Source organism: Athene cunicularia, assembly GCF_003259725.1.
Source record: "Athene cunicularia isolate RWA chromosome 6 unlocalized genomic scaffold, athCun1 chr6_part1, whole genome shotgun sequence".
NCBI classification, from domain to species: domain Eukaryota; kingdom Metazoa; phylum Chordata; class Aves; order Strigiformes; family Strigidae; genus Athene; species Athene cunicularia.
Window position 1 is genome coordinate 12,497,386 of NW_020799105.1, and position 24,859 is coordinate 12,522,244.

At 47.1% G+C, this 24,859-nt stretch overlaps 1 protein-coding gene across 6 annotated transcripts in view; it reads right to left on the minus strand.

Annotated features, from left to right (window-relative positions):
- Nucleotides 1–2,328: 2,328 nt before the first annotated feature.
- The window catches only part of NT5C2 (5'-nucleotidase, cytosolic II), a 59,764-nt gene continuing 37,233 nt past the window's right edge, over nt 2,329–24,859 (minus strand). For 3 of the 6 annotated variants that reach the window (XM_026851249.1, XM_026851250.1, XM_026851252.1), the window contains 15 exons: nt 15,956–16,073; nt 14,460–14,555; nt 13,082–13,173; nt 12,832–12,889; nt 11,488–11,581; nt 10,421–10,474; nt 9,166–9,249; nt 8,395–8,436; nt 7,129–7,236; nt 6,734–6,800; nt 6,090–6,260; nt 5,212–5,263; nt 4,908–4,968; nt 4,192–4,368; nt 2,329–3,993 (listed from right to left, as the gene is read on the minus strand). In XM_026851249.1, the coding sequence (XP_026707050.1) occupies nt 3,736–3,993; nt 4,192–4,368; nt 4,908–4,968; nt 5,212–5,263; nt 6,090–6,260; nt 6,734–6,800; nt 7,129–7,236; nt 8,395–8,436; nt 9,166–9,249; nt 10,421–10,474; nt 11,488–11,581; nt 12,832–12,889; nt 13,082–13,173; nt 14,460–14,555; nt 15,956–16,073 (1,532 nt within the window). In that variant the 3' untranslated portion in view covers nt 2,329–3,735. Of the gene's footprint in view, nt 3,994–4,191; nt 4,369–4,907; nt 4,969–5,211; nt 5,264–6,089; nt 6,261–6,733; nt 6,801–7,128; nt 7,237–8,394; nt 8,437–9,165; nt 9,250–10,420; nt 10,475–10,580; nt 10,690–11,487; nt 11,582–12,831; nt 12,890–13,081; nt 13,174–14,459; nt 14,556–15,955; nt 16,074–19,920; nt 19,981–24,859 lie in introns of those variants that run through there. The other 3 variants (XM_026851253.1, XM_026851254.1, XM_026851255.1) reach the window with 3 other exon arrangements.

The following is a 24,859-nucleotide window of genomic DNA, read 5'->3' on the forward strand; positions in this document are numbered from 1 at the left end:
CCCCCCGCTTCTGCATCATTCTGAGTTCCAGGCCAGCCCTTGCACCAGCCCTGCTCTCCTGCTGCACACTCTGCAGCCCAGCGGGCCCCAGGGCCGTTCTGCTGGAGGTGAGCACCCCTGTGGAGGGGCAGGGTGGGCTGGTGGCTCTGCACCTACCAAACTGCCTTGTCAATGTATGCTGCAGGCAGCCAGGGCTTCAGGTGCCAAGGTTGCAATAGCTGCAGCTCAGGGACGGGCACAGGGCTTTGCATCAGGGTTAGGCCTCTGCTGAGAGAGCAGCTGATGTAAAGGAAGAGGAGCTGGGAGCATCCCTAGTTACCTTCTAGATATTAGGAAGCATTTCTTTACAGAAGGGGTTCTTGGGTATTGGTATGGGCTGCCCAGGGAGGTGGTGGAGTCCCCATCCCTGGGGGTGTTTAAGAGTAGAGTTGACATAGTGCTGAGGGAACTGTCAATATTGGGTTAACAGTTGGACTGGATGATCTTCAAAGTCTTTTCCAACCTAGATGGTTCTGTGATTCAGAAGAACTTGCTGGCAGCACCCAACACAAAATGTCTGCAGGGCTGTGGCTGAGGGCAGTTGAGCCTCGGGCTCTTGTCCCTGGTAGAGTTTGCTCAGTGCAGCCACTGTGAGCCCCCCTCTGTCCTTGTGGAGCAGTGAGAGTGGGGGGGTGGTGTTGGTGAAAGTGGGATCAATCAGAAATCAGTTCAGCGAGAGCTCAGGGCAGGGTGTGAGGCCCGTCCTCAGTGCTCACCTTGTTCCCTCTGGGCTTTTGCAGCAAGAGAGATGGCTGCCGATGGGCAACAGGGTGCCCGTCCCTTGGGCGAGGGACAGGCTGCGGGGAGAGCAGTAGGCGCCTCACAGCAGCTGCGGCTCACACTGGCTTTTCCCGTGGGCTCTGCAGAGCCGGTTGGAGACAGAAGTACCACCTGAGTACCTGCCAGAGGTGTGGGCTAGCAAACTGGCCTGTGGCCATGTCTCCTGTACCAGCTGGGGCATGAGGCTTCCCCCGGCTCTTGCTCGGTGTTTTTTTACTGCAACACTGTTGTGGAGCCAGTGCAGGATGGGCAGGGTGGCAGAATGTTGGGCAGCGAGCAGTCCCTGTGTGTCTGTCAGACTCTGCCTGCTGCTTTCCCACCATCAAGTGAGGGTCAAATACTTTCCATTGCTCCAGCCTTGAAGACTCTTCTCCCCATCATAGTCAGAAATAGCCCTGGGCTGGGAGTGAGTTATTTGTGGCGACTGGTTAGGAAGGAGGAATGCATAGAGCTCCCCAGACCTCCTTTCCTGCAGCCACACACCCTTCCCAGCTGCTGAGCTAAAGCTTAAAAAATTCAAGTGGCTATACTTGGAGAAATGCAGTTTAAACATAGCAAAGCCCAGCATGGCCTTTAGTGAAGGGGCTCGGGAACAGCTCCTGCAAAGCCTTCCTGCAGCCGACCTTGCTGTGGGTACACGTTAGCTGCTCTCCAGATCCCAAAAAGCAAGGGGTCAGGGACCCAGTGCTGGGTTCAGGGTTTTTAACAAGGCTTGACGTGTCAGCTGTTGATTGTTGGCCTCTAGCTGCAGCCATTTAGTGCTGCTTTCCTGTTTGGCACTTTGGGTCCTGGGTACTGAATATCCTTCTGCGGTGGCTCTGATGGGGGAGCCTCATCTGGTCCGGTTGGGTCAACACGAGGTGTGTGTTTATGGGCAGGGGCTGAGCACACCAGAGTGCTGTTCCCATCTCAGCTGGGCACAGGTTACACACAGACCTCGACCTGGCCAGCCTGTGCCATCGCTGTGGCAGCACTGCCCTTCCCGGGGTACTTCCTCTGTTTAACCAGGTTTTCAGCTCCTACCAAGTGCAGCTGTGCTGTGCTGCCAGGGCCGCTCTGGGCACAGGTCATGGAGGGGGTGGGGGGGAACAGCCCTGTAAAGCTGCAATGGTGGAGGGTAGTGGTAGGATGAGGGTGTTGTCCTTCCCGCCATGAAAAGCCTCTCCTCATGCTCTGAATCAAGGCCAAAATGTTCCTCTGTCCCTGCGCCCCTGCTCACCGGGAACCAGACACCCTCTTAAAGCCAGATACACAGCCACTGCTCAGCAATGCTTCACACAACCCCTTCCGGGAGATGCTTTCCCTCTTCCTCAGCCACCTGTGCTGCTGGGACCGCCCCCCCTAGCCCAGTCCCAGCTCTCCCTGCCACCTCCAGCAAAACCCTCATCATCTCAGCGACATGCCACAAAGCACCAGGCATTTCTTAGAAACATCATCATTTATTGACTTGGAACAACTGCCACTATAGCAGTAGTGGTTCCTGCTCAGATGTTGGTGGTGAGGTTTTTCTTTTTTTATTTTCTTCTAAGGTACTTTAAAATGGAAAAAAAAAAGATTAAATGAGTTTATGGTACTGAAACAACAGTCGAATTCATTACAAGAGGGCCCTCGTTGTAATCCCTTCACAGCGAACGGCACAGGCTGGAGTAAGAGAGGCTGCACCCATGACACAGAGGAAAAGCGCAGGGCACTGCTGCCCAGCTGCACGCCGGCCCAGCCCTTCCCTGGCCTGGCTTTCAGGCACAAGGACCACTTGCCCACCCGCACGGGGCAGCCCCGGTCCCCGCACGGCAGCCTGCAGCCGGCACCCTCCTGGCTGGGGACGCAGCCTTGCCCAGAGCAACCGCCGCCGAGGCTCCGCTCGCCCCGCGCCAGGCCAAACACAAGGGCAGCTGCCAGCCGGGCCGGAGCTTCCTGGCTCCCACTGCGGGGCTGGCCCTGTGGCACCCGCTGTTTCCTAGTTCAGGGCCAACACGGTGTGCCCCGGGCCCTTTCACTCCAGATGGTGGCTGGGTTTGTCTTTGGGATGCTTCACTTTCTTAAAGCTGAGCAGACAGAAAGGTCGGTAATAGGCAGCAGGCAAACAAACCAACTAACATAATGCTAAAGCAGCAGCTTCAAGCTCCTGGGTTAATATTTACTGCTGAAACTACAGGAGTTGAGAACACAGTGTGCGGCTCAGCTGTTTGAGAAATGCGTTGGAAATCATGCATCACATGCCGCTGATGAAAGAGAGCTCTGAAACACTGGGAGAGGATAACAAGCGTCTACAAGCCGGAACACGTACAGCTGCAGATATGCAAGAGATGGAATCCCACCGCCGTCCGTGACGGCCAGAGGAACAAACCACTTACACTGAGAAACTCACACCAAGCAGAGGGTAAACCGAGTGCTGTAAGCCACACAGCACCCTGGCTAACACGGGGAGGGGGGGTTGTAACCCAGAAGCAGAGGGTTAAAGGCAGCAACCCAACAGGCAAGAGGAATTGGATCATTTTGTCTCCTGCAGGGCCCAGCACATCCCTTCCTTCTCCACAGAGAATGTAACAAATGGCAAAAACCGTTCACAGGACACCATACAGATGAAAATCAAATGAAACGCATCATGGGAAAGAGAGAAACATGCAGCATCCCTAAATGTAATGGGAGCAGCATGACAGCACAGGCGGGCAGTCCAATCTGAATGCACCACCCAGGCAGAATCCATCAGCTTTTTGAACCGTCTGCAAAACTGAAAACAAGGGTCTCCTCCTAATTAGTGTTAATTTGTTAAAAGTTTCCGGACACTTTCAAAATGTGCCTTTGCAAGAATCACACCCCCCCAACCCATCACCCCTAGGGCCCCAACAAAGGAATCTGCTCCTGATCACTGCTAGAGTCATGGTTTGTCTTCAGAGATGCTTTGCTTTTTCCTTCTTATTCTTCTTCCTCTTCCTCCTCTTCTTCCTCCTCTTCCTCTTCCTCATCATCATCTTCATCGTGGCAATGTGTGATTTCCTGAGGTGCCTGGGGGAAGAGGTTGGGCGGTTTGATCTCACTGATGGAGCGGGTCAGCTGATGCCGCTTGTAGTCAGAATCTTTAAAATCCACTGAGGTGCGATTGCGCGTGGCCATCGGCGACTCCTTCTCATTGATGTCGACGTGTGTGTGCTCTACCGTGGACTCGTGTGGCATCTACATGAAGAAGAGAGAGAGGAGATGGCAAGGGGTGTCCCAGCCCAGGGTGTCTCCCCGAGGCAGATGGACAGCAAACCCCAGAACGTGACCCTTCGTCCCACAGTGCATCCAATGCCACCCAACCCTCCGAGGTGCCATTTCTGGTGCTTGTGGAAGTGTTAACGAAAATCAGCACCTTTGGGACCTGGAACTCACCAGGACATGGGCGGCTCTGAAGAGGTAGCTGAAGGGGTAGTAGAGGAGGTTGATGAAGGAGGCTGCATAGAGATCAGCATAGCGCATCACCTGGCTGGCAAACAGGGTCTGCCGAGAGCCGCTGCGGAAGAGGCTCCCCATCATCCCGTAGCACATGTCCATGTCATGGGTCACTTTCTACAAGCAAAGGACAGGTTAGATCCTGGGCCGGGCAGGCAGCAGTGTGGAGCCACCACAATACCGAAGTGGAGTGCACAGAGGGCAGGGGGCTACACGAGATCTGCACGGAGGCTTTCTGTGCTCGTATCCTGCGGCACCGGAGCGCAGCCAAGTCCCAGGTACGAGAGGGGAAGGCAGCAACAAGCTCAGGGCCAGCACCTGCCCCAGGCTGGCACCCCAGGCCTGGCTGAGCCAGAGGCTACAGCCCCTCCAAGCTGTGTGTGTCAGTGCCCCGTTCTGCAGCAGAGAGCACTGACAGTGCTGCTGTGTGCATGAGGAAGGAGACCCTCTTCCAGACCAGGCTGCCTTTCAGGAGTGCCAGTGACACCAGTGAGCCGAGAAGCTCCTCCGTTTGCCTCCATAAAGACAGAATGGCTTTGCCAAGCCTGCCGTGCCCACCCGAAGGCAGAGCAAAGCATTTCAGGGCTGAGCAGTGGGGTTGGGTTGCCAAGCCCTTTGGGATCCAAAAGCTGAAAAGGGATTTTTATGATTGGTACCTTAATGCGTCTCTGGATGGAGCTGATGTCAGGGCGTTCATTGCTGCTACTGTCCAGATGCCTAGTTACAGGCGAGAAGGTAAATACATGGTGTGAAAAGCCTTTCAGAACCAGATGCTGTGGGATGGGGGCTCGAGGGAAGGAGGCTGGTCTGGAGGGGAAGGTTGGTCTCGCGGGCAGAGCCCAGGCCTGAGTCAAAGCTCTGGCAGCAGTGACGTTAACCCAACCCCAAGGTTTCGTCAGAGCTGCTCGTTAGCTGTCGCTAGGCTGGGAGAGGCAGCAGGGAAGTTGTTTGAACACTCACTTGTATAGTTCAGCCAAGAAAATGTCCAGACTCTGCAGCTCTTCAAAAAGGGCTGGAAAATCCAGAAAATAAAAGGGAAAAAGGTTAAGTTCAAACCGTTGAAATGACAAGGGCTGAAAACAAACCCACCATCCTGCCCGCTCCCCTCGCACGGAGGTGGAGGGACACTGCAACAAGGAGCACGGCGCCTCACAGCCACTGCGCGGGGCGAGGGTTCAGTCGTGCCCCGTGCCACTGGCAGAGCTCTGGGCTTCGTTTCTGGTTGCCCCTTTTGTTTCTGAGGCTGAACCTTCCAACCAGCCATGGGGCAACTTGCATAACCCCCAGACTTATTTACACACCAAAGGGCAAACCTGGGAGAAAAGCAGTAGCGCTGGAGGATGGGAAACACACAGCACTTTGGCAGCAGAGCAGCAGAGGGAGCGGGAGGAAGGAGGAGGAAGCAGCTGGTGAGCAGGGACTCCCTGCAGATGGGAGAGCAGTCATGGCTCAGGAATTACAGGGAGAATAACCCAGGTGCCCTGCCAGATACTTTTTACCAGAGAAGCCACGGCTCCATACGGGCAGAGGGAGAGGAGTTTTTGGGGCAGGGTTATGGGTGAGGAACAACTCAACCCCACCCAGCTGCACCTTCTCCCCCAGCCAAGTCAGTGCTCAGCTGATCGCGTGCAAGCAGCCTGGGAAAGAGAAAAAGAGGAAAGGCCTGGGACCCCACAGCCAGCCCGCAGATTGCTGCCCCAGCTCCTGCATCAACACCCAGACCCTGGGAAAAAGGGCTGAAAGGGTAAGCGACAAGCCAGGATGGTCTCTCCCCTGCACCCCTAGGCCCTGGCGATCTCAGGGGTGCAGCCTGGCCTGGGGTTTGCCCAGCTGCTGACCACTTTTGTCTGTCCAGACGTGCAGCTCCTGCGCCAGCTCAGGGATCACCAGGAAGGTCCTCCAGCCCTGGCGCTTCTTGGATTTGAGGATATCTCCGAAGATATGGTCTCCGATGTACAAGATATCCTTCCCTTTGGCCCCCAGCAGGTCGCAAACTGTGTCCGAAGAGCCTGAGAGAAGAATGGCATGGCTCAGAGCAGGGAGACAAAAGGAAACGTGTGGCTCATTTCAGAGGGCCAGAGGAGGTCCATTTTCCTCCCAGAAACGTCCATTGCCAAACGTAGCACCCCTGCTTGGCCATGGCAGCACAGGGCACTGCCCACCCACCTGGGAGTTCAACCAGGGGCAGCTTTGCCAGCTGCATCTCTCCCTCCACCAAAACCCTGCAGTAGCATTTCCAAGACCCCCTCTGGCAAGGAAGAAAAGGGCGTTTTGAGGATGAATGGGTCCATTTCTTCCCTGCATTGGGCAGCAATGATGACAAAAAGCTTCTGGTGCAGGGTGCAGAGAGCACTGTACAGTGCACTGAGGGAAACACAACCTTGCCTAGCACCTGGCACAAGTTGTCTCACACCCAGAGTAGCTGAAGGCCATGAGGACAGGTCGGAGACACTCCACAGCACAAGAAGGGTTCTTGCCTCACCTCCTGAGTACACAATGCCATGCTGCAGTGGGCCAGTGTAGGTACCAATCTTCAGCTTCCCGGTCACCTGAGGAAGGAGACACTGCATTAGCACAGAACAGCTGATGGTCTGGATCTTTTCTGTCCTACTGATACTTCACTCTTGATCTCTCTCTCACTCCTAGGCAGCCTAGAGGTGTCTTTCCACATTCTTTTCCTATTGCCACTTGCAGTATGTTAGAGAAGCCAGCACAGCCTCAAGCTCTGCCCCAGGTGATGGTGTTGCTCAGGAATTATGAAGAGGAGAAGCCAGTCCACCATCTCTAAGGCAGGTCCTGCCTGCTGCCACTAGGAGATGTCACACAGGAGGTGCATGAGCCCTTCCAGCCTCAGCCGTACCCTCCACAGCCACTCACCGTGTCCACCTGCCGCAACACGGTGCCTTCCCCAAAGAAGAGAGGTTTTCGTGCATCCACCAGGATCAGGTCAAAGTAGGACTGCCATGGCCGATGGGCACTCCCAGGCTGCAAAGGCAAAAACAAACCCCAGAATCAGGCACAACACAATCAACCACAGGGAGTTTAACTGGATTGTCACTGTCTGTAGCCATAACCTTGTGACACTGCTGGTCCACCAAAATCCCCTAGCATGTACCGTTTGTGGTACAATGCTGAGTTGCCAGTGCCACCTCCTAAAGCACCCCCCTTCTGCGGTGAGCCCATCCCAACCCTGCCTAACAGTGAGGACTGAGGATGTGGTGTGAGACAGGAGAACTGCACTGAACATCCATGTCCCAGCATAGCTGTCGTGTGAAGAGATGCTGTAAGGGACACTGCTGCCATCGTTCTGAAGGTGACATCCTGCGTAGATCCAGACACATGTGACTTCACAGCTTCAGCCTTACAAGGCCACATTGGTACATTTGCCAGGAGTGGGAAAATGCCTGGACTCTATTCCACAGAGCACAGCTTTGAATCACAGCCCTGCCCGAAGGACACTGGGCATTCATGAGCCTTCTCTGCTCCATACTTCCACTCCTTCTGAGATCAAGACCACAGCAGGAGAAATTTGTGGTGATTTTCCATGTTCTGAAAATTCTCCCTTGGCCACCTTTTACCTTCAGAGCACAGCATGAAACCACATCTTTTAAGCATGAGATAGCCTCCCACTGGGAGACTGAGAAAGCAGCATAAATTCATCTCAAACCTCTCTCCAAAAGTTGCAGGGCTGAGTTTTGACCTCAGAAAACCAGAAAAAGCATGACTAAAACTTGATAACTTTTGGAGTTCTCACAGTCAAGGCACAATCAGCCATAAATGTTTCTACTGTTTTATAAAACTCTTTCCTTTCCATCAAGGTTGTTTTTAACAACATCTAAAACATTGTGCAAGACTTCTAAGAAACCTGGCTGCAAAATGCCACAGTTAAAATGTGTTATCACTGAAATAATGTTATCATTAACACAGATTATTGTTTGAGACCAGATGATGCCTCTTTTCTCTTTGTTATATTGTATTTGCTTTGATCCCATTCAAATAGAACACAAAACAGCAAGTGTATTTTAACCAGATTAAAGCAACTAATCCCATGCAGCCAATGAAGCAGGATTAAAATGCTTTCCAGCTACACAGATAATTAGGCACATCAGTTTCTATTGCAACTGCAGTCTAGAAATCACATACCTTTGGTCCATGTGGAAAGTCAAACAAGTAAGTCATAATTTTCTGAAAGAGAGAAAGTAAGTATTCAAAGATGCATTTGTAAACATACATTTGTGTAGTTTACAAGAGTATATTTTTCTGCTTTTATATTTTCAGGTTACAGAACTTTATTTTCAGGATTTACACGAAAGTCGGCATAAGATTTGGAGACAAAAGGAATGGACAGGAATTAAACCAGTAATTTCTATAATCAAAGAACACACATTTGCTTCAGAAATCTGCATGCTGCTTCAGGTATATCTTGCAATTCTTTAAAATGGCATGTAAATCTTTGGATTAGCAGCGTTGCAACATCTTGACATTTACCTGGCGTTGAAGTAACCACATTTATTCCTACAGCACAGCAGACAGCCCTCTTTGGCTCTTAGACCTCTCCAGGACTATGGCTTTGGTGACCTGTCTGTACTCAGACTCTCTCACTTGAAAAAGAAGTTCTGCATTTTAAAGGATGCTGAAATCTAAAATATCACTTCCTCTTTCAGCCTCTTAATTGCTGAGGAACTGAGTGAGGCACAGAGGGACTTAAGCCAGGCCCATACTAGGTCAGTAGCAGAACCAGGACTACAAAAGATGGCTCGACCTAACCTGCGTTCACCATAAACCATCCTACACCTAGCTTAGAAAACACCCAGTTCTCCATGAGATGTCCTACCAAAACCCATACAAATGAATGAATAGCTGGCTTTTGTTTATTCCATTATATACCAACACAACAATTCAAGCAGCACTTACGTCGGTGTATTTATAGTCGCTGTTTGTGACGAGAAACACCTTCCCAACTTCATTCATGCGGCTGAGCAGCAGTGGCAGCTTCCCCTGAAAGCCAAGGGATGTACATGTCACACACAGAAGTTCCAGAGACTCACCATGGGTAAAACTATGATCCCACCAGACAAAACAAAGCAAAGCAAATCATCAAGCAAGCAAACTCACATGTTTTGCAGTGGGCAGAGCCAGGAAAGCTGCTGGTCCGTCCACGTAACACCCCTCCAGAGCACAGCCCAGGGGAGAAGGCGAGGGGGAAGGGCTCAGCCGGGCTGCGGCACCTTTGCCAACCACAGTGCCAGGCACCCTGTGCTGCTCCCACCCATCTGCTCTGTGCCAGGCATGCTGGAGTGGGTCCTCCAGCTCCCAGTCCATTCCCGAAATGGACCCAGGGGCAGGTGAAATCTGAGCTCTCACGAGCCACAAGTTGGAGCGCATTATAATTCCAACCTCAAATTAGGGAGAATTTATTCCTGGGGCTATTTTTATTGAATCATAAATCTCTGTTCATTACCAGAGTAGCTGATTACCTCACAGAACAGTTTCCTAAGAATTTTGCAAGCGTGTAACTAGAAACAAGGTTAACTGCTTTAAAGGGATACTCTACCACAGAGCTTGTCTCTAAAGAGATAATTATACTGTAAAGTAGTCCAGAGGGGCCTTGCACACTGCAGAGGGTAAAAGTAAGGGAACCACTGGAGCTTACTCAATTAGATGTTCTGAACAACACATTCCGGGACTATTAAGACACTGCAGATTAGTGCGTCTTTCAGGATCTTTCCCTCAGTTCCTCATGGTTAAACATGTGTAACATTTTTGTTGGATGGCTAAGGAATACTCCTGTCTAAAATGATGCTCATCTGTTGCTTTTTAAAAAGAGGTCTGCTTGGGCAGAGAAAACATGGGCAGAAAACACCATTGCTTTCACCACCAAAAGAAAGAACACGAGCCTTGCCAGCATATTCACCTGTGTCCCGTGATAACATTTCCTCTGGCTTTTATATTTTACGTAAAAAACGTGCACGCGAATACGAAATCACGTGGATCACTGGGTCAGAATAAAGGCTGCGTCTGAACTTTCCACTTTGTCTTTGGTTATTACAATAGAAATCACAGCGTTATCTGTTTTGTGATTTAGTAAAGCAAATCAGCATGTTTATTTCTTGCCTGCTTACTCAGTACAGAATGTCACGTAGCACAAGTAAAGTAACTTCTCACTTACATCTTTCACCACATACTTTTCCAGATTCTCAAGGGTCTTTTCCTTAAGCGATCCCTGAAATAGAAACAACAGAACCCAGTGAGGTAATGGAAACTTATGATGTAAGAGACATCAAAGTAATGCCAACTTTCACACTTTAAAATGCTGTGAAAGTACAAACCAGGGCGAATCTCAACCAGTGACTCTAGAGATGAGAGGCTTTGAGTAGCAGGGACCATCACAAACTCTGTGATCCATCGATTCCCTCACCATGGTAAATAATCCACTTCAACAGCATTTTAACCCTTTCAGAAGGGAATACAATAGAAACAAACAAAAAATAGATTTGCCATACCAAACAAGACAGTCAACGACCTGTCTCCAACACTGACCATAATGCTTTACTCAAAGGCCAACTCCAACATGTATCACACAACACTGCCTAAGGAAAGAAAAATAGATTCCTGACTTCTGCATGGCTAAAAGGAACACCACAGGCACAACTGTGAGCAGAGTTCTCCTGTGATGTTCTCCTCCATCCCACCCCAACAGATCTCTTGAATGAGGAAGAACAAGAAAATCAGGTCTTTAACTAGGTCTTAATGCTCACAAAATTATATTCTAAATTTATGCACAAGTGTGTAAAAAAGATGAACTGCCTTTCCTCTCTAAATAGAGTTGATGTATTTCTCTGCTTAATGCAGGTACTTTTCAGACAATGTAATATAGTACCAATGTAAACTATTTACAGTAGAATGCTGTTTTAATAACTAGAACAATGTACAAGTTCTGGACTGTAAGTGTAAATACCCTCATGACATCATGTTCTAAAACCCAAGAATTACAGTACAGAAATGGAATCTGGGCACAATAAAAAGGAACAGGAAGCCAAGACAGATATGTTCCAGTACTAGGAGGACAGTCAAGATCTTATCTTACTCACATACTGCAATTTATTATTTGCTCACTAGGCGGCAAAGCAGGGCTCTGGCCCAAAAGTGGAATAACACATCTTAACTCATGAGTTACAAACCAGTCCCTCTAACTCAGTTACAACTACAGATGTCCTAAGGAGTTCTTGCAATCACCTTGTAATGAACCCAGTCAACAGCATCTCTGACATCCTGGAACATACTCCTGAAGGACATGAAGAGGTCTCCATCTTTAAACCCTGTTTCACAGCTGTGAGGAGAAAGAAGAGAGATTGTAGTGGCCAAACGTGGCATGTAAGAAACATGTCAAGGAGAGAGACAGTTCAAAATGTTGTTTGGAACTTGTGTTTTCATCTTACCATAATGGTTTCTGCTTTACTACTTTACCATGACTAAGACTTGAAAGAAGGCTACAACCAGAGTTTAGCAGAATCTGCACATTACCCAAGAACATTTTTGTCAAATTTTAGGATGTGAGTTCCTAACTATGGGCCTGTGCCTTACAAGCACTACTCTTATTTCTCCTCCACAGTACAAGACAGTACAAGAAGGAAAAAAGACTGGGACTGTGTGGTTTCCAACATTTTACAAAAGATGAATGGTACTGACAAAGTAAACAGAGTGTGCTCTTTCTGCCTATTTCCAACACTAAAGAAGGGAGTGCCATGGAAATCAGCTAAATGTAATACTCATTTCTGAGGGGAGGAACTACTTCTGTGTTGAACAGCTGGAGTTAACATGAGAAATTTCCTCTACAAGATACTGTGGAGGCATCTTTGAGACACCCATGAGAGTTTGCATCAGAAGAAATCAAGAAAGATTAAACAGAGCTGTATTTATTATGACAGCAATCATCACGCCTGTCCCGAGAGAGGATACTTCACCTGATGGATTGTCAGCATGAACAGCTCCTTTGCTCCCAAGTAAAATCCCATTAAACCTTTGCCTTCCACTCACATAATATACAAAGATGACCCATCACATGAGTCAGCAGCACAGCAGCACTCATATTTGCCAGTTGAAACCACAGCTTGTTTCTATGCTTATACCTATCTGAAAGCTGGATGAATACACATGCTGCAGTCCTCAGTTATGACATGAGGGACTTGTGGTAACTGGCTGAGGAAATTCAGACTTTCAGTTACCAATTCAGACATGGTTCCAATGGACACAGGTTCAAAATGACTGTCTGGTGCCTCTAATCACCTTGTAAAAACCGTGTGGTCCTAGAAGCTGGCCCAAATACCAGTGTCAGTCAGTATGGTGATACTGATATACCCTGTGAAGGAAACCCTCATAAGCAGTCTCTGCTGTACACATGGATCATCTCATCACCACTAAATTCTCTTAACTTCAAAAGAATAAGAGGCTTGAATTTTCCCCACTGAAACCAGTTGAGTATCCCTCCACTTATATGAAGAACAGCTTCATTTGTGCTGTACTACTCTTTATAACAATCTTACTGTACCACCAGCATGTTGAACTGAAGGGAATACATACCTAGTGTACCGGTCACAGTTAGTAAAGAAATCCACTAGGCAAGCCAATAGGTAGGTCTCTGCAAAGAGACAAAGCAAGATTTTAAAAACAAGGATAACATCATACAGCCAGCTAACTTTAGGCTCTGTGCCCAAAAGGAGAAAGTTCATGTAAAAAAGAAATAAACAGGTAAGTAGAGTACGACATTAGCAAAGCTCTACTGGCTTCAAAGGCACAGAGACAGGCCTATGTTGGCTCACATTCGACTCACCTGGTAGATTGAATAACGTGTTCAGAATGTAAAACCTATCTGTGTCATCCCTCTGGATAAATTTATTTGGATATTGATCCCGTGTTTCAGGCCTGAGAATAGATAAGGTGAAGAATGAAACCACAAAAAATAGTGAGGATAAAATGTGCTGACCTGCAAAATATAGCTGTAGGGGCATCTGTTAACTAGTCTGTTGTGCTTTAATGAACACCCAGCTTTCCCACAAGCACTAGTGGTGCAAGAGTAAAACTGCATCCAGTGGTGCTCCCTTCCCTGCGCTGGCTCCGGCAGAGCTGGGCACAAAGCCCTCATCGCTGAGTCAGCAAACTGAGCAGGGCCCACACAGGGGAACAGAGTGGTCGAGAGTCCACAACTCGACCTTAAGCCCCATGCTGCTGGCTATGCGGATGCCTTAAATCATCTGCACTTTCATTGTTTGCTTATCTTAAACTTTCCCCACTTACCATGTGTTGCTTTCCACTCCCCCGAGCAGCTTTCAGCAGGGGAGCGCAGAGCTGTGCTGCGGGAGGCTTGCCTGGGGCCCTCTGCAATTAATCAGCAGGGTGGCGATGACTAAAGTAATTTTTATTCTGGTTTCCTTCATTTCTGGAGCTTCTAAAGATCACCACTAACTCAAAGAGGAACTTGAGTGGATATGTAAGGGCTTTTTCGCAATTTTGGCTTCCTGATGCAAAGACTTACAGGCCTGCAGTGACAAGGCTTGTCACCTTGGGAGTCCTAAACTGGCCTGTGCTTGCCTTCCATCCATCCACCCTCACAGCAGGAATACGAGAGGATTTGCTGGGACACATCAGGCATGTAGCACTGAGGTCCCCTCTGCTTCCTAAAAGACCTTCTCTATGGCAAGAGAAACACAAGCAGCCAGGGAAGGGTGCAGGAAATGGCACGCAATGCCTCATTTCTCGTTCCTTCCCATAGCCAGCTCACGCCCTCAAACTTCCTTAGCAATGGCTGTGGACTTAACAGTCCCATGGGGCACAGGTCCTCTCTGTTCCCAGCAGCCCTCACACAGTGGCTTTGTCTTAACTGACTAGCTGCTGATGTTAAACTGTGCCAGGACAGGCAAACAGCCCCTGGATTATCCCATCAGCCCCTTCCCACAGCACACTTTCTTCTATTCCCAGCATATTACAGATGTGCCCGTGCTGGCACAGACCTTTCCTCTACAAACACTCTGGACTGTTGCTGTGTCTGGGACCCTCAATGCATGCCCAGTCAGTCCTGGAGCTATGGGAACACCAATACAGCATCTGCTGTTAGTGCAGTCCCTGCAACTCCTTATACAATGGTGCCCCAAGGATCAGTGACACAAAAGAGCATATTAAGGCAAAAACAATAGCCAAGAGTGAACACTCACCCTCTGAGGAAATTAAAGCCATGTGCACACACTAAAAGGTTCCCATAGGCATCAACTTTCAACAGGTTTCCATAGTGGGTATCAAACACCAGGCCTCTGTTAAGAAAGCGATTTGAGATATGCAGGAGTGAGCATATTAAGCAGTGACCATTTTAACAGCAGTTCTTTCCATATCAGCTCTAGAACAGCTTGCTCTCTTGGCATGGGGCATCGAACAGAGTTGCTGTTATTATGCAGATGGGGTCCCTACTGTCCCTTTTACCTGGCTGCAGGTGAGTAATGAGAGCCCTGCACTGCCAGGTGAAAGGCACAGCTGATCTGCTCTCCACAGACTTGAAAACGGCACCATTTAACCCGGCAGAGGCTTAGCTACGCACATACCAGGGAAGACATGGGCCTCTTCCACAAGGGTCACAAATCTGACACCTGTGTTTGTGGTTCCCTGACAGCCCTGCTGGGCCACAAGGAAGAACGAGGTGTGAGAAAGGAATTTCTCCCCTCTTTTTTTATCGCTCTGTCATGGACAGAGCAAGATGGGGCATGTAGCTACTGCACAAAATGCTTTGGACATTCCTGGTTCCAACTTCAGCAAAACTCTGTCTCACTTATCTAGTAGCTTGCATCTGGAGAACACAGCCTTCCCGCATCCCTTCCGTCCCCTCCCTGGGATGAAGGCAGTGGATTTAATGGAGTCTTCATCACAGGTTTGTGAAGTGCTACTGTCCTGTTACTGGCATGGGTGCACCCAGCAACAGTCTTGGTGTGAAACATGCTGAGAGGAGGGAAGGAAGAAAGCTGCCAGACTGAAAACTGGAAGAACAAGCCAACAGAGCCTCTGGTCCAGTCTTTTGTAAAGAAGCTCCAAAGGAGTCAAAAAAACAAAATCCAGCAAAGGCACAAGTGGAAACAACTTAAAGGCACAGAGTTAGATCAAAAGCCTTGTTTAAAACAAGCAATGTCCTTTTTACCTCTGTTACCAAAACACAAAATGTAAGAATTCAGTAACTTTGCACCATTAACCTTGCTTTTGGCATTTGATTCATCTGGATGAGTGAACTGGATTGGTCCCACTTTTATTGTTGATTACTGTCCCCTTAATTTTCATGATGTCTTCTGCACCAAGACACTATTAATTAAAATCATTAAAGAAAAATGTTCTGAGACATTCTAGCAGCCTCATGGACAGTAACAGCTCCTCTTGATTTTAACTCTCAATCCAATTGTGTCTCTGCTGTCTTTGCTTCGAAAGGTTATTTTTGGACCATGTTTTCAGCAGGCCTCTTTTCTTGCACACTCCCTCTTTGCTGGCATGGATTCATGAGTGCAAAGGCCCTCCACATACTGGAGCAGTCTGCTCCTTTCCCCATGACCTGTGGTCAGCCACAGGCTTCACAGGCACAACTCTGAAAACCTTGCCTCATGTGTTGCCTATGAACTTTACAGAACAAATATTCAAGGCCTCGAGCAGGCTGGGTCGGTATCTGTTAGTCATTTACCTGGTAGGGAATGCAGGATCATACACAAAATTGAGCAGCTCATGAGGGTATCCAATGGAAACTAATCTTTCTACGGTCAGGTCAAATCCAAGAGATTCGTATTCAGGGGATTTATACACTGTACCAAGATGAGATTTCAGTTAGAAAATTTGAAAACAGCTAGGGGGTTAAACAAGAAGGCAGTTAAAAGTAATGTACCCATTCGCCCTCCTCCCTCCTCCACATCACACGTTCCCTTCTTCCTTCCTGCCCTTCACTGCCTCGGGTCCCCCAGCCCAGAGCCACGGTGGAATTAGCTCATGCTCCAGGACTGCAGCTGAGCAGAGCCACAGTTCAGGTTTCAGCAGTGCACCACATGAAACAGCCATCAGTTTATCATGGCTCTCTGCATCAGAAAAAAAATGTATTTCGAACTGCAGCTCCCCTCCCTGCAGTACTGTTAAGCAGATGCATGAATGCTCCCTGTTCCACCTGCTTGGATCGGGTTTTGGTTTGCTGTGTTTTCACAAAGCTGATGAAGAAACCAATAAATTTTGGGAACACATGTATTCATGGTTAGAAAGCCTGAAATTCATCGCTGCTATGTTACTGTTACTGCTCTGGATACATTCCCAAAGCTTACTATTGTCTCCAGATTTCATCTCAGAGAAATTTATATTTGCTGCAGACTAAGTTAGCTTGAAGGTAGAGCTGTCAAGTTAACATACGATTTGTTTGTTAATAATACCATATGGTACTGTAAAAATCTGTTAGCTATTACCCTTGTGCATCAAAGTGCTACTGTTTTAAGCAAGCTTGTTGTTCTCACATTTCAGAGGAGCTGCTGATCTGTGACACACACCTTAGCTCAATGTAAAAGAAACGGACTTGTTCAACTAAGCCATTCCTACCATCAGGCCTGTTTTCTTCTTGCAAATGACCTTCCTATGTACTGGAAATGTTATTGCTTAATCAGATAATTAAATTAACATTTAAAAGGAAATAATTTGTGGTTCTATGACAGATTGAAATCACTGTGTTCCTCCGTGTTTACATTTGCTGCATGTTGTTGTCTTAAATTGGTCCTAAGACGTTACAAGGTCAAATATAACCCTTGACTGCAATGAGGGTTACTGTGGGTTCAAAGGGCCCAACTGTCTCAAACACTTGAATATTTCAAATTTAGCTGAGTAAAATACAAAAATGTGCAAGTTACACAGTAAGCTCGTTAGAAGACAGACTGCTTTTCCTGAGAGCGATCTAGCACATCTGTGGGCCTCACAATATATTTTAATACACATTGACTATACTGTCCAGGTAATCGCCACCATATATATACTGTGAAATACAGAAGCTCAATCTGAGAGGAGAAATCAAATATATAAAATACTAAAAAGGCAAAGACTATAGAAGAAACAAGACTATCAAAAGACTCAGAACATAGTAACCATGACAGAGGGCTCCCATATCTCTTAATAAACTAAAAGCATCAGAATCCTAAGAGTTAATTTTCCCCATTAAACTAACACAATTAAAAATGTAATAAGCAAACCTGCAATGTTCTTAAATAGATAACTAAAATCAATAAAACAGTTATCAAAATCTTCAGGCATTATTATACCGATGGCAAACAACAACATGATACAACATTCAGTGCACGTAGTCTTTTCTGTCCTTTAGGAAAGGAAGGGTTGATTGAGCTATAGATAGGAATAAGCAATCAAAAACTACAGCTAATGAAGAAAGCAGTGACTGACAAGGCAATTCTGGGGAGTGAGCTAGAGTTGGAGGGAGCAAAAGCCAGTTAGGTGATGAACAACACTGTGAGAATGACACCAAAGCATTATCTGGAAAAAGGAATTCTCTGATGCAGGAGAGCAGAGGTACTACCCAAGGAAAATGGTAATAAATCCACCTGCACTTACTCTCAGAAGATGAAGTGCTGCAAAGCTCCCTGCTCCAGTCCCCTGCTCTGTCCGTGGAAGCTGCTGCACTCCTCCTCATTAGCTTCTGGGAATTTGACCATGTTACCAATTTATCCGTAAAACACCACTCCCAAACAAAAGATTTCTCCAAGGAAACCCTGCTCTTTCTGAACTCACCAACCATGGTGATGCTGCCCAGACACAAAGAATCTCAAGGACCATGCTGGCATCTCCTCTGGACAAGCAGAAGTGGTTCATCTACAGCTCCAACAGAATCTTTCCAGGGAAACTGTAGGGCTTTCTATTAAACAACCTGTGCATCTTATTAACCACCAGAGAACGTCTGTGGTGGGACGTGTGGCCAGCTGCTCACAAAATATCTTCACTCAGTTTCTTCCTTTCTGTATCTGCTTCTCTGTCTTAGATTTATCACTACAGACCTCCTTTTAATTCTCTGAGTCTAAGGAAACAAGATGAAGCACCAGTAGGAAAAAGGCTGAAGAACAGCTATTGTCCTCATCCCAAGTCTCTGTTGAAGCAGTACTGTAACAGGATTAATCTGAATGTTTCTTTTGGGGGGGGCAGTTATTCCCCTTACCCTTCAAGCTCTAGATTTTGCCTCCTTGACATCTCTTTGCATAAAACTAAACTACTAGCTCATTCATGCCTCAGGTCCCTTCCCCTATTTTTCTACCTCTCCACAATATCTGGAAAATGAGAGCCTTCTCCTTGAAACACAAACTAAACAGACATGGGAAACTGGACTCCTGGAAATGGGAAAGGGACAGTAAACATTCTCCAGTTACGATCATACTTACTGTTCAAGATAAACTTTCCTTTAATTAGACACACAGCTGGGAACAGACTGAGACCTCATGGAGCCCACCTTGACAGCACCCTACACACCACAGCACATGCTGCATCAATCAGTATGAGTCACAACCCACTGATATTTCTGTGTGAATGAATGCCTGTTTCAGTAAGACGAGCTTCCAAACAAATGATCCACCTCCCTCAGATCAAGTATGAACAGGCTAACACTGCTGCAACTATGGCAGCATGCTTGGTGAAGGTGCCCCAGTTATATGCATTACTAGACAAAAAAATGTACTTCAGTATTGTACTCAGGGTGGTCACTCGCTCTTGTACCTTGTTTACTTCAGGCATCCGTGGGGAAAAAGAGTAGAGAGGACACATCAATATTTTTCCTGCAGCTGCATGATGAAAAAATAGTTTTAAACTTTTGTGGAACATCTCCCTTACTCAGACCTGGTTGTTGAGACCGCAGCTGGAGGTAATCTGTGTGCCATGGCAATGCCATGAACTCAGCTATTTGCCATGCAGCGTCTCCCATGAGCAGCTCTTTCACCCAGCTGAGAAGGGTCCTGTCTTCAAGCATCCCCAACTCTGTGACAGGTGAAGAACCACTAACCATTTTCAGACCATCCTTGCCCAACATACATGGGATGACAGTAAAACCAAAGCACATGCTACAACTTATTCTGATTTCTTTTTCTCTTTCTTACTATTTGATGGCCATGTCTCTGCCACCACGGCAAGTCCCCGGCTCCAGAGGACCACGTTATTTTAAGAGTCCACGTTCCAACGCAGGCAAATGCTTCAGCAGTGTAGGGCAATTGGCACCCAGCGCTCGTGGATTATGCATCAGGGTGGAAAGAAAACAACCAAAGGTTTAAAAAAATAGTAGTCAGTTGACAGCATTTCAGCCTCCCCTTAATACCGTCACTTGGCTTAACATTATACTATTGAAAAGTAAAACGCAGTACCCTGGGAGTGAACACTGCAAGCCTTCAGGTCCGTGATGAGTGTGGGTATCCCCTACATAGTACGTGCTAGGAGGGAAGCCGATCTGGAATGAGCAGGGGTTGTGCAATAAGGTATGCAATTTTCATGCATATGTGTGGTTGTTTTTACCTTTGCTGCCAAGACACATACAGTAACAATTTTATAGCTTTCCTGAAAAGGAAGAATAAAAAAAAAAAAATATCTCTACAGAGGCTCCAGCTTATGCAAAATGCTGCTGCCAGGATTTTAACTCACATGAGGCAGATGCAGATTCAGAGTGTCACTCCAGTCTTGACGGAGTTACACTGGGCTCCCCTGTTAAAGAAAAAAATCAGACTGATTTTAAAACTGCAACAGCTCTGTGTCATGTGGGACTGTATCTGCTGGAGCTCTGTCCTCTGGTAAGCTCAGAAGCCGGCCTGGCAGCTATTCCAAATACACTTAAAACTGATTTACAGAGGAGGCACAGTTGGTCATCGTGCATCCTGCAGGCAAAATTCTGGTCTCATATCCACAAAGCAGCCTTAAGATCGTCAGCTCAGTGATAATTAGGAGGAAGAGGCTACAAGCACATTGCCCAAGTTACACAAACCCTTCAAGTTTCTCTGAGATGCAGAGTAACTGGTTCAAGGAGTCTCGTGCTCTTTTTGGGGCTTTGCCATTATTGTCCATTCCTCAGTCGATGATAGATTACTCCTTTCAGGGCACTCTCTTTCACACCACAAAACGCCTGCACGTGTCAGCGCAGGAGACTCGAGATACTGAATCAGGAGCTACTCTGGGAACCTGAGAAGAGAATTTTGCCCTACATCTGAAGGCACTCCCAGCGAGAGCCTCGCACACCAGGTCAGTCTAAATTCAGTTGTATACTTTTAACATTCTTAGGCCTGGGCCTTTATGTGCAAAGCACTGAGGGATAAACCAGTACCAAACCTGCATATAGTGCTGAACTGTAATGCAGTGCACTGGTTTGCAAGCACTCACAGTAAGACCAGACCTATTCTGCAACTTACAGGTACGCAGAGAGTGATCAGGAATAACTTTGAGATCTAATTTGCACTAAATACAAAGCTGAATGAGTTGGAATTATGTTGCAAAAAGGACCCACGAAATATGCAGACCTCCTGGAAGGCTTCTCTGAAAATAAGTGTCTAAAGCCTGTTTTGTTTCAAAATGAATAGCTGGGGAAGGCTATAGTGCACGTGATGGCTCTGTTTAAGCTGTGTGGAAGAGAAAGCCCTTCAAGGGCTGCCCATTTGTTTCCTTGTTGCTCCTCCAGACACACAAAGATTTCAAATTCAGGCAGAGCAGCTTCTCACTGAAGATGTCACATGGTTTCTTCCAGAGCTTGTCGGTGGTTCTTTCAAGCTAGTCATGGATCACAGGAGAGAAGCAGGAGCTAGAGTTACAATAATCACCCCTTTTGGCACTGTTTCAGCCATGTCACTTCTGTGAGATGTATTTGTTGTTTCAAACTGCACACGAACAAGTCAGTCCTGCCTAGCCATTTTATTTCTGACCAGTATGGATTCGGTGCTGGTAAAAGCCCTGAACAGAGAACAGTGACAACACGCAGATTTCCCACACCACTGAAGTAGCTTTGAGGAAGCAGCACCTCATCACCAGCACCCTGGTTTAGGAGAGGAAAGATGAGCTTGGGAGATTGCTGCAATAACATCAGAAGCCTGCAGAGTAGCTCCTCTGGGGAGAGAGGCAGGGCAAGGACTACTAGATGATGACGTAAAGTCTCATTCATCCCTGCCTGCAGTTTTCCCCCATCTGTCGCTCTCTTTTGCCAGTGTGCTCTCCTAGGATGTCCTAGCATCTGCTGAAGGAGTTTCATCCCTTCCATCAGCCAACTCCTCACCTGCCTTCTCTGCCACCTGGAAGGTGAGAGCAGCCCCCAGAGGTGCTTGCAGTGCCCCCAGAGACATCCCCGCATTAGCAAGGGGCTTCATGGGAGCAGCTGCTTTCTGCAGCTGGTGCATCACCTGCTCTGATCCTTGGGGCACATACCAGCTTGACTCCTTCCCCATGCAGGTGCTGAAAGCACTGTCCATGCTGTGGGCTTCCCCATCCCTGGCCCCGGCCACTAAGAGTCTCTTGGGAACTGAAACACCTGTCTACCCACACTGTTTTGGTTGGCAGATGAAACTAATTGGCTTTTATTATTTCAGGTGTTCCAATAAGATCAGTATTTCTCAAACTGGAGGTGATGACCTCCTTCAAAGGGCTGCAAAGAGCTTTAACAAACACTCAATCTTCAGAAATTTTACCTGCTATCTGGGTTCTCTAGAGGTCACAAAAAGACAGATAAGGCAAAAGGTGAACAGATAATGGCAAGGGGTTTAGCCTTTTCTCTGAAGCACAGGAAATGCAGCCCAATTACTTTGTGTTAAGTCTTGAAGAAACAAAAGTGAAATAACTAGAAACAGGTTATTTCAGTTGCTGCTTATTCCCCAGTGAGTAATGCATGCAAATCAGGCCGTTAGGGACATAGATGGACAGGTGGGTAGCTAGTATCCAGATTTATATACCTCTCAGGCACAACATTCATAATTAAGCTTGTGCAAATACATTTCTGAAATTACACAAACCTGACTTAAAGTGCTGCTCACTTTAAATGTCGATCCATATTCTGAATTGCACCACAAATAAATGGTGCAAGTATGTATTAGAAATACATTTATATCAATGCTGTGATGACAAAAAGTGCTCAGTTAAAGCCCTGAGGACCAAAATCCCCTTTTATAACCCCATTCCCTATATGCATCCTGCCTCAGCCATGTCTATCGAATGAGATCCTAGACTAGTGTCACAAAATAGGACAGATCTATCATCAGAGCTCTTCATTCTCTCAAAGCCTCCTCTGCACATAGCCCAAAGCTGGGCATTTGGTGCCAGCTACCACCAGGATGTCTGTGACAGCCATCACTCCACAACCAACCAGACCTCTGACTATTTCACACAAGCACCAAATACTGATTCCCTGTCACTTGTAATCACCTGACCTGCAATTCCAGTGAGAATCCAGAGGGAAACAGTGAGTGACCAGTCCTGAAGGTGTTTGGGACACTGGACTTAGTTAAAAAATAAACCCCACAGAAGCAACAATACCAATTAAACATACTAGTAAGTGTTGGGCAGGTATTTCACATACTGCCATAGTTTGAGGAAAGTTTGTCTCAGCTGTAGGGACAGAGGTCTGAGGATCCCCAGGAGCAACCAGGTAGTGAAGAATGCTCTCTGACCTCTCTCTACTGACCCTCTTTTCAGGGTATCTATTCTGATCTTCATAACCCACTGCAGAGCAATGCTAGTTTTCATATATAATTAGAAAAATAGAGGATTTATGCTCTGGAATACTAATGATGGGGTCTTTTCTAATCAGGGGAGGTGTTGTCAGGCACTGTCACTGAAACATCACAAAAGGGAAATGGTAACATTCAAGCTACGCTACTCTCTATGTTAAAATAATTTGTTACTTACACAGGAAGGAATCTGAAATGTCATGTTTGAATTTCACACCTGGCTGTTAGCTTCCCTTCAGTTTTGACAGCTGAGTCAGACTGCTCAGCTCTGACAGGAGCCCAGACTCACTCAAGGCCTGCACGGCCCAGCAGGGTGCTGCCATTTTGCACTGGAAACATGGCAGAAGATTTTCTTTTCCATGAGAACTGGAAACCCTGCAGAGGTACCTGTACTGCAGAAGCCTCCACACAAACACGCTCAGCTGTCCTGGCAACCCCAGGAGCAAGGGTAAGCACAGATCTCCAGCTCCCCTTGCCTTGCATTTCTCTTTCCAATGACCCATCCAGTGTTACCTCAACTTCTGCCATGGCTGCTGCAGACATTTCACTTCTCAGCATCCTCGCTGGACACAAAGAGAAAAACAGACACTCCTGTTTAAAGCCCTGGTTGCACACAGCACTGGTTTCAGTTCATCTCTGCCCACGTAACCATGTGCCTGGTATGTGCCTCCCTCTGTGCAGGGCAATGGAGTTGTGCACATTTGTGCTCTGCTGACCTGAGAGCCCAGTGCCTGTAAACAAACTCATGAAGTGGTAAACGTGCCTAATTGTAGCCACAAGAAATCCCAAATGAAACCCATGGGACAACTCATATGTTTTCAATTAGGATCGTGGTGAATCACTGACTTGCCATTTGTTTATGGATTTAGCTGAACTGTGACCATAAAGGCTTTGTCCATGGTCAAAAGAAGTTGAAAAACAGCCAGGAACAGACCCCAGTTCTCTTAACTCGTGGGTTTTGATTTTAACCACTAGACCATAAATAAAAATTCACTGTATTATGTAAAACAGAATTGTAGTATTTCAGCCTGTATTTAAATTGAGTTTTCATAGTGCCAAACAAAATGGGTAGCAACAGTATGTTTTGTTTCTTTGAATTCACTCAATTTTTCAATCTGAAATGACGAGAAACTGCTGCCATATTGATCATAATTTTCATTTACTCAGAGAAACCTTTTCAAACACAGAAATGTTCTGGGCAGTAAGACAAAGCTGAGCTTTAAGCACACTTCAATATTTAATGTGTCTTTTCTATTTCATTGGCAATTATGTATTTGTAGTGATCAGCAAACTTGACAAAACGTCCAGGTATGTCCCAGGATATTTTTGTATGCTTAACACACAAGCTGCTCTGCCATGCATGAGCAGCCAGATCTTGCACTAAGCCTCTTGCGGCCACAGATGTTTTTAACAGTAAATCTGATAACAGGAAGCAAGGCAAGAGTCACCAATCATCAGAGGGTTGAGTCTTTTGGATCTGAGCTTCAGTGGCTCCCCAGCACCCTTTTCTGACAATGCCAAATAGAGGGGTCTGGGTGGAAACCAGCACACACCTACAGAGAAGCACAGAGGCTCTGCAGTCCCCAGCTGCAGCAGTGCCCATAAAGCCGCTACGCACCCACTCTGCAGCCTAAGAGCGATGGAAAATTCCTTACCTCTAATGTTCCTGCAAACATTCCCAAGTGCACAGCAGAGCTTTCAGCTCTAAAACCTCTAGCCTGGAACTGTATCAGCTCCTATTCTCCCACTCTGCATGCTAAAAGGATCTGTAAAGACAGGATTTGTTGTTGCTTCAAGGACTGACACAGTATTGTATGTTCAGCTTGGCTCTGAACTGCTGGGTCTACACTTCAGGTTGTTTTTAGTGCTGAGTTTCTACTTGT